General features: G+C 42.1%; 1 protein-coding gene across 5 annotated transcripts; it reads left to right on the top strand.

Annotated features, from left to right (window-relative positions):
* The first annotated feature begins 780 nt into the window (after positions 1–780).
* Positions 781–8,490, top strand: LOC122725632 (natural cytotoxicity triggering receptor 2-like). Of its 5 annotated transcripts, none has more exons than XM_043962840.1 (6): positions 781–929; positions 1,768–1,950; positions 2,997–3,054; positions 7,204–7,298; positions 7,709–7,791; positions 7,880–8,490. In XM_043962840.1, exons 1-5 carry the CDS (start codon positions 881–883, stop codon positions 7,783–7,785), a joined length of 462 nt encoding a protein of 153 aa, XP_043818775.1. In that variant the 5' UTR covers positions 781–880; the 3' UTR covers positions 7,786–7,791; positions 7,880–8,490. The 5 variants fall into 5 exon arrangements, with proteins under 5 accessions (XP_043818775.1, XP_043818770.1, XP_043818772.1 ...); XM_043962835.1 differs by having other exon boundaries at positions 1,606–1,950; XM_043962839.1 differs by having other exon boundaries at positions 828–886; positions 1,606–1,950.
* The last annotated feature ends 1,052 nt before the right edge of the window (positions 8,491–9,542 follow it).

Genomic DNA, 9,542 nt, shown 5'->3' with positions numbered 1-9,542 from the left:
GCAATGTGAAATATCTCCTTGGAAAAACAGCTGACCTGGAAAATAAATCTAGGAGAGATAATTTGAAAATCATTGGACTACCTGAAAACCATGACCAAAACAAAAGCTTAGACACCATCCTCCAAGAGATTGTGAGGGAAAATTGCCCTGATATTCTAGAAGCAGAAGATAAAATAGAAATTGAAAGAATCCGCCAATCACCTCCTGAAAGAGATCCCAAAAGGAAAACCTCCAGGAATATTATAGCCAAATTCCAGAACTCCCAGGTGAAGGAAAAAATGATGCAAGCAGCTAGAAAGAAGGAATTCAAATACTATGGAGTTCCAATAAGGATAAAGCAAGATCTAGCAGCTTCTACATCAAAGGACTGAAGGGCATGGAATATGATATTTCAGAGGGAAAAGGAACTGGGACTACAGCCAAAAATCACGTACCCAGCAAAACTGAGTATAATCTTTCAGAGGCAAAAATGGGATTTCGATGAGAAAGAGGTCTTTCAAGCATTTGTGATGAAAAAAAAAAAGATCAGGAAGGCTATGGAGTAACACAAGCTCCAGTAGTGCTTCTGGAATTCTAAAGGCCAAGGCTCTTCTTGAAGAGGGTCACTAGGTCATCCTGGGGTTCAGAGCCCTGACAAGTGGAATCATCCACAAATAAGTGCTCTTCCCCCCTCTGCTCTGAGGTCAGCACTTCTGCTCTTTCCACTCCTCTCACTTCCCCAACCCTAGCTTCCCCCATTCTTTCTTCATTCTTCTTTCCTCTCAGTGGCTCAGAATCAGGCAGTGGAGAATCAGGACCAACACCCTCTTGCCACCCATCAGCCCAAGAGCAGCATGAAGAGACCACCTCCCATATCCCCTGTCTCTGGACCCATAGAGACATGATGGTTGGGGCAGCCCCACTGCTCCTGCTGCTTTTGCAGCTAATGGGTATCTGGGGGTGAGGGGAAGGTCAGAGAAGGGTGGAGGTGATGACTGATAGGGAGCAGAGAAGAGAGAGGAGGGGGGGAAGAAGGGAGGGAGTGCAATGTTGTGTTAGTATGAAGGACTGGGGAGGGATAGGAACTGGTGTGCTGGAGGCAGTTCACACTGCCTTGTAAGAGATAATTGTTAAATTTCCAGTGAGAACATTTACACTTTGAAAAGTGACAAACAGCACATACAAATGAAGAATTGATTTATTGTTTTATTGATTGATGAATTTAAAAGGATGGTGAAAATTATAATAATGCAGGTTAAATTTTAAAATGTCAATCACATATATACATATATGTGCGTGTGTGTACATGTCTATGTTTAGAAAAATAAAGTGAGAGAAAAGGAGAGAGAAGAGAGAAGGAAGGAAAGAGGAGGGTGAGGGGAGAAGAGGCAGAGGCACAGAGGGAGGAAAAGAGACAGAATGATTGAACTGGATGCTAATTGTTCACTAGCCCAGCACTCAGTAGGAGGCTTCTTTGGGCAAGGGTCTGGCTCTCTGAGCTATGTTTTCTTCAAAAAGAATGTTATTATAGGAGATCAGCTCCCTTAGCTTGGTCATATTCTTCAGTCAAGGGGACACAAGGGATGCCCAGCTGGGCTCCCCCTGACCTGAAGATCTGCTTTTCAGGCTCCCAAGGCCAAGGGCCTGAAGAAATGAATTTGCAGAAGGGGAGGACACTCATACTGAGATGCAGATACAATTTCCAAATATATGAGATGAGGTGGAAAACCTGGTGTAAGTGGAGAGAGAATGGCAGGGTGTGTGATAGACTAATTACAAAGAACTCAGTCTCTCTTTTGAAAATCTGGGACCCACGAGCCTCCCTGCAGGATGACCCCAACACTGGCATCATCACCATCACCATGTCTGACCTCAGTGTGAAGGACTCAGGAATCTACTCATGTGGCATCTATTCCTCTGTCAGCAACACTATTGAGGTTATCAGGAGAATCAGCCTCCAGATTTCTCCAGGTAAGTCCCTTCCAACTCAATCCCCTTCAGTTCCAGCAGAGCTTAGGAGGCCCCTACTGTGAACATGACCCTGGGCTAGGATGGGGGCTTAGGCTGGTCTCCAGGGAGAAGCTCCTCCCCCTCTTTCAGGCCTTCAGCTTCCTGCCCCTCCCCATTCTCATCTTCTCACTTCTTTCCCCACCATGATTTGTCCTCTGGGCCCTGGGCCTGGTGAGGCATGTTCTTCCATGGTCTCAGTCCCATGCAGAGCAGATGATTTTTCTGGCCCTTGTTATCTTGGGTGTTCAGTGTCACACAGTCACACTCATTCCTACCAATATCTTTTTGGCTTACACAGGTATGAACACACACAGAGTCCCCTGGATTTACACACACACACACACACACACACACACACACACACACACACACACACACACACGCACGCACACAGACTTGTCCTTTACTGATTTATGATGCCAGCAGCTCTGGCCCCATCAGACAAGGGGCGGGGTGTTGTGGGGTCTACCATAGGTCCTAATGGAAAGAGCACAGAAATAGGGTCAGGTCTTAGTTGTGAAATTGACCTAGACTGTGACCCTAGAAATTCATTCCAGCTCTCTTCCAATTCATTTTTCATTTTCAAATGTTGAGGTGGGGGTTGTAACAATGAGTGAGGGAAGCATTTTGTGAACTTTAAAATGGTCTGTATCTGGGGGTATTAGAATTGCCTTCATTCTGAATATCAGAAACACCCAGATCATGGGGACAGAGAAAAGCATCTCAAAGGGATATGCTTAGCCAGACCATCAGTCTGACTGGAGGAGGCAAAGAAACCCTCTGGTGAAAACTGGAAGAGGAAAAATAGGCTGGACTACTAGATTATATATAATAAATGGTATGTAAAGTGCAGTGATGTTAGCCCATAGAATGAAAGCATATGGCGCCTGAAGCCATGGAGCCTGGAGTCTTGTTAGACTAGTCCTGGACAGGAGCAGGGAAGAGGGGGTCACTTGAGAATGTGGGCTCAGGGGCCCATGTGAATCCTTACTCTGTTCTTTTTGCAGATCCAAACAGGAGTTCCACCAACTATTCTCAACCTATCTCCCCTGTGACCATCAGCAGGTATCATTTCTTCCCTGCAATCCACTGTCACAATAGCCTTAGTCCCAGAAATCAATATGGTCTCACTTGTGTTGCCCCAGCATATCAGTCTAAATGGGCCTCTCTCCAGTCTCAATGAGCCTCCCCGTTTTGGATTTTTAAAAGTGGGCGCACCAGGAAAGTGAGGGTACTTTGGACTTGGGGAATCTATACTTATTGTCTTTGCCCCATTCCTCCTAATTGCCATTTTAGGAGACATGAAGTCTGATTTCTTTTGGCACTGGCCTGACATTGTGTTACACAATGATTTGTGTTATGTGTAAGTTCTATTTCCCCCCTTCCCTTGTTCTAGCATCAATCATTTGATGATGAGGAAACCTCTCACTCATGCTCATCATGCTTTCTCATCTCCAAAACAACCAGAGGATTCTAGGTCCACCGATCGGGAGTGCTGGTTCCCCAAGAGTCCTCAGGAGCAAAGAACTTTTGCTTCCTCCCAAGCTAGGCAGACTCCCCAGTGAATGACTGTCTGTCCCTTTCTCTCCAATTTATTACAGAGTGCATAACCCTAAGCAAAATTGTGAAGTAGAGAAAATTTGCATATAGAAAAGGTTTGCTTAGCAAAAGCTTGCATAAAAAGTCTTACTTCAAATTTTTTTTTAAGTTCCAAAGTTTCTCCTTCCCTCTACCTCTTCTCCCAGCCACTGAGAAGGCTGGATATACAAAACCCATTATAGAAATGAAGTTATACAAAACATATCTCTACATTAGCCATGTTCCCCCCCAAATTTAATATTCTTCAATTGGCATGCCGAGTCCATTTGTTCTCTATCTGTAGGTGGATAGTATTTTTCATCATGAGCCTTTTGGAATTGTTGAGGATCATCGTGTTGATCAGAGTTATTAAATATATTAAATAATATTTCACAGTTGATCGTCTTTATAATACTGAAGTTACTAGGTAGATTATTCTCTTGGTTCTGCTCACCTCACTTTGCTTCAGTTCATACGAGTTTTAACAAGTGTTTCTGCAACAGTCCCCTTCAGTATTTTTCCATATGATAGCATTGTATCACATTCCTATCCCCTAATTTGTTCAGCTATTTCTCAATTGATACCCTCAATTTTCAATTCTCTGCCATCACAAAAGAGCTTCTATAGTTATTTTTGTATATATGGATACTTTTTCTTTGATCTCTTCAATGGGTTGAAACTCAGCAGTGGTGTTGGTAAGACAACTGATATGCATAGTTTTAGGTCTCTTTGGGCATAGTTCCAAATTCTTCTCCAGAATGGCTGGACCAGTTCACAATTCCACCAACAGTGTATTTTTCCCCATTTTCCTTTTCTGTCATCTTGGCCAATTTGAATTATGTGAGGTGGTTCCTCAGAGTCATTTTAATTTGCATTTATCTAATTATTAGTGATTTGTAGCATTTTTTCACATGGCTATTGATAGCTTTGATTTTTTTTTCCTCTGAAAATTGCCTGTTCACATTCTTTTTCTTTTCTTTTCTTTCTTTTTTCTTTTTTTTTCTTTCTTTTTTTTGGTGGGGCAATGGGGGTTAAGTGACTTGCCCAGGGTCACACAGCTAGGAAGTGTCAAGTGTCTGAAGCTGGATTTGAACTCAGATCCGTCTGAATCCAGGACTGGTGGTCTATCCACTGCACCACCTAGCTGCTCTCTCTTATTCACATTCTTTAACCATTCATCAATTGGGGAATGGCTCTTCTTTTTATAAATAAAAATTTGGCTTAGTTCCCTATATAGTTGAAAAAGGAGACCATGGTCAGAGAAAGTTGCTGTAAATTCCCTCCTTTCCCAGTTTCCTGCTTTTCTCCTAATTTTGGCTACTTTGATTTTGTTTGTGCAAAACAAATTAATTTTATGTGAATGCAATTATTCATTTCTATCTATTATCTATTTGGTCATAAACTCTCCCCTTAGGCATAGATCTGAGACATTTTTTCTATGCTCCTCTAAGTTGCTTCTGATATTGCCCTTTATAGCTCAATTATGTACCCCTTAGAGCTTATTTGGCTATCAAGTGTGAGATATTAATCTGTGCCTAGTTTCTTTTCTTTCTTTCTTTCTTTCTTTCTTTTTTTTTTTTTTTGGTGAGGCAATTGGGGTTAAGTGACTTGCCTAGGGTCATACAGCTAGTAAGTGTTAAGTGTCTGAGGCCGGATTTGAACTAAGGTCCTCCTGAATCCAGGGCCAGTGCTCTATCCACTGTACCACCTAGCTGCCCCTATGCCTAGTTTCTGCCAGAGTACCTTCCACTTTTCTCAGTAGTTTTTGTCAAATACTGATTTCTTGCAGTAATAGGTGGAATCTTTGGGTTTACCAAATACTAGGTTACAGTGTTCATTTGCTTCTGTTCCATCAATCAACCACACTCTTTATTATCCAGATGGCTCTTCTTCTGTTTTTGTCAACATCTGTGAACCTCTCTGTCTATCTTCCTAAGCTACTTTGGGCTGGCGAAATGATTCACTGTGCTTTTTCTTGCCTTTCACACTCAGAATTCAATTGGTCACGTTTTCTGAGGCTATTGTGTGAAAGGTTTTAGGGAAGTTGAAACAAAGTGGTCACCTCTCACTCTGCCGCAATTTCCCTTCCTCTATCTCACTTACGCTATTTTTTTACAGTAAAATGTACACTTTCCCCCCTCCACAAGTCCAGCTCATTTTCTTTTTTTTAAAATAATAAACATTTTAATTTAAAGTTTTGAGTTCCAAATTCTATCCCTCCTTTTCTCCTTCCCTACCCCCACAAGGTGGTAAACAATCATATATAGGTGATACATGTGAAATTATGTAAAACATTACCACATTAGTCATTTTGTACAAGAAAACTTGAATAAGAAAACCGTGAAAATAGTATGCTTGAGTCTGGGTTCAATTCATTTTCAGTTCTTTCTTTGGAGGTAGACAGTATGTTTCATCATTAGTCTTTTGCGATTGTCTTGGATCACTATATTGCTGAGAATATTAATGCTCTCATTAATTTCTCAATCCCCTTACTATGTAGCTACCTTCCTCACCACCAAACTTGAAACTATTCTCTCCAAGGTAACCAGTGAACAGAATTGGCTGAATGTTATGGCCATTTCTTAGTTTTCATTCTTCTTGTTCTCTCAGTTGTTTCTGACACCATTTAAGCACTTCTACTGTCTCCTCCCTGGATTCTGGAAGCAGCTAACTGGTTCTATGGGCTGCAAGGTGGCACAGGGGATAGAGTGACACGCCTAGAGTCAGGAAGACTTATCTTCCTGAATTCAAACCTGGCCTTGAACATTTACTAGCTGTATGACCCTGGGCAAGCTACTTAACTCTGTTTGCCTCAGTTTTCTCATCTGTAAAATGGGGATAATAATAGCACCTACCTCTCAGAGTCATGAGGGTAAAATGAGAAATCCCTTTGTACAACAATAGGTGCCCACTTCAAGCCCCACTTCCTATCAGTGGGCATTCCCCCAAAATCTTTGCCTAGGACTTCTGTGGTGGTTTGTCCCTAGAATCTTGCTTGGACTCTCAGTGTTTCTCTCTCTTCCTTCCTTAAAATCCACTGTGTCACAAGTGGTACATGCTATGAATCAAATGTAAACAGTACCTAAAGAAGATTCTATCAGTCAGTTGACTGACTGATAAGGTAACTAGAATTTTTGTTGGTGGTGGTGGTTTTTTTTTTGTGGGGCAATGAGGGTTAAGTGACTTGCCCAGGGTCACACAGCTAGTAAGTGTCAGGTGTCTGAGTCTGGATTTGAACTCAGGTCCTCCTGAATCCAGGGCTGGTGCTTTATCCACTGTGCCACCTAGCTGCCCCCTGGTAAATAGAATTTTTAACTACCTACTCTATATTGAGTACTATGCTAAGCTCCAAGGATACAGAGGAAGGAACAAAAGACCATCTCTGACCTCAAGGAGCTCAAAGAAAAATGAAGATAACAAAATTCAAATAATTCTATTGAAAAAAAATCTATGTACAGAATAAATTATAAAGGAGATAGAACATACAGGATATAATCAACAGAGGAAATACAGGAATCTTCCACAGGTAGCATGCTGAGGCCTAGAACTAAGGAGTCACTCACCACCTGCATCCCCGTCCCACTTTTTCTATTTTCCTCTCTCCCTTATTCCATCATAATCTTCTGTTATCTTCAGTTCCCCATTTATCCAGGTACTGTGTGGGCTCATTGTGACCAAAGGCCTAGTCTTCACAGCTCTGGTTATTCTCCTGAGCAGGTGCAGGTGTCCAGGTGAGTGGGGACCCTCAATCTGACTTCATTTTAAATGCACCAGGAAGCATGGCCTTATCACTCCCCCTACACAAGCAACTCCACCAGCTCTAAACTCTGAAGGAAAGATGTCAAGGCACTTCTAAAAGCCTCATTCCTAGGGCCAGGCTCTGAGGTAGTATGGTTGGGAATGCCTTGAAAAGCCAACAGTGATAAACAAATGTGAAGAAATGTTGTCCTGAATATAAGTAGCTGTTTGTGGCATTGTCCTGGAGGCTGTGAGCTGGAGACTTTAAGGGGGGCTTTCAGGTGACACACTGAGCTTGTGTCCCCAAAGGAGAGGGAAGGATGTGGGGTAATGAGAAAGTGGAAATGGCAGCTGGATGGGTCAGATTATTGTTATTATTGATGTTATTATTTTATTGTTGTAGTTATGTCATTGATTCTGCCCATGGGGCTGGGTTCTCTGCCTAGACCTCTGTCCACTGTGGATTTGGATGAGAAGTGAAAACAGGTGTGAGGCTTGGGGAAAAGCAGAATCATTTCAGGCTGTAGGCCCATGGGGACAGACTTGTTTTCTAAACTTTCTCTTCTCTCCTCAGGGAAAGGAAAGAGCCACTTAGAGCTTTCTCAGCATCAAAATGGCCTGGGATGAAATGAATTCATTTCAATGTATATCCCAACCTGATCCATGTTCCTGCCATCCTCAGCTTGGCCCAGGCCACAGGCAATGAGGGGCTTTCCCTATCAGCACAGGGGATCCAGCCACCATAACATGCTGATTCCCTTCCCAGATCCTTGAAGCCCTTTGCCTGCACTTTCAGCTTTGGATGGACCTTACAGCTCACCTCTTTTTTCCTCTTGTGATAAGAACACATCCCCCCACCATGTCTATTCCTGACTTTGTAATTGCTCTGTAGATGGGTCAGTCTATCTCTCTTAGGCCTTAGAATGGCTCCTCCTAGCCTTTGAAATGAAGTTCAAATTCCTGGTACTCAAGGCCTCTCCTGGTATGGCCCTCAATTATTGATCCATATTTCTTTCTCAATATTTCTCTACAGTAACTTTCCCCTATAGCCAGACTGGGCTCTTCACATTCTGTAGAACATCATATAGAAATCAAGTATAAATGGGGTCCACTAACCTATACATGAGGCTTCCTGTGTGCTATGTTCTGACTTACAAAAAACAATCAATAAAGGTATCTACAGCATATTGTGTTTTTATTTTGTTAGCTATTACCCAATTTCATTTTTTTGTTTTTTTTGTTTTTTTGTTTTTACTTTTTAAAATTTTTTTTATAGGGCAATGAGGGTTAAGTGACTTGCCCAGGGTCACACAGCTAGTATGTGTCAAGTGTCTGATGCTGGATTTTAACACAGGTCCTTCTGAATCCAGGACTGGTGCTTTATTCACTGTGCCACCTAGCTGCCCCCAATTACATTTTAATCAAGTTCAGGATGCACTTGGGAGCACTGGGGGCTATGTGCTGCCAAAATGCTATGTTTGGACATATCTGCTCTAGAACAGATTCATGTTCACCTCCCTACCTGGCTCCCTCCCATTCTGCCTATATAAAATGGCCTGCTCCCTGGACTCCTATGCAGGTCCTGTTTATCCCTTAGAACCCTTTAGAAATGCTAACACCTTTAACAAGTCTTGTGTGATTCACCCAATTCAATATGATGCCTCCCTTCTCTTGGAATTCCATGACATTCCATTTCCCCTTTCTGAATATTTATCATTTTCCCTCTTGAACTTGCTTGATGTGGGCTTTTCTAGACCAGGGTATCTCAACCTAGCATCTGTGAGCTTTTTCTACAAATATTCTTAAAATAAGTTCCAATATAATTGTTATTCAGGCAGCTAGGCACTGGACAGAGCACTGGGCTTGAAGCCAGGAAGACTCCTCTTCCTGAGTTCAAATCTGACGTCAGACACTTACCACCTATGTGACCTTCGGCAAGTCACTCAACCCTCTTCACCTCAGTTCCTCATCTGTAAAATGATCTGGAGAAGAAAATGGCAAAACACTTATCTTTGATAAGAAAATCCCAAATGGGGTCAAGAGGAATAGAGAAAACTAAAACAACTGAACAACAACATAATTGTTTTCCTTGATACATCTATGCATTTTGTTTTATGGATTTGGAACCATTATTTTGAGGAGAAGTCCATATAAATCAACTTACTGTCTAAGGGATTCATGACATGCCCCCCAAATTAAGAATTCCTGTCTTAGCTCCTTATTTTGGATGGCAGGTC

The sequence above is a fragment of the Dromiciops gliroides genome, chromosome 4 (genome assembly GCF_019393635.1).
Source record: "Dromiciops gliroides isolate mDroGli1 chromosome 4, mDroGli1.pri, whole genome shotgun sequence".
In the NCBI taxonomy this organism is placed as follows: Eukaryota; Metazoa; Chordata; class Mammalia; order Microbiotheria; family Microbiotheriidae; genus Dromiciops; species Dromiciops gliroides.
This window is presented reverse-complemented; position numbering and strand designations above follow the sequence as displayed.

Bases quoted from the DNA above. Each gene is read 5' to 3' on its own strand.
- LOC122725632 (XM_043962835.1), top strand. From the start codon at position 881: ATGATGGTTGGGGCAGCCCCACTGCTCCTGCTGCTTTTGCAGCTAATG. The intron at 3,055-7,203 runs GTATCATTTCTT...TGTTATCTTCAG, and splicing joins TCCCCTGTGACCATCAGCAG to TTCCCCATTTATCCAGGTAC. The intron at 7,299-7,708 runs GTGAGTGGGGAC...TTATTGTTGTAG, and splicing joins GAGCAGGTGCAGGTGTCCAG to TTATGTCATTGATTCTGCCC.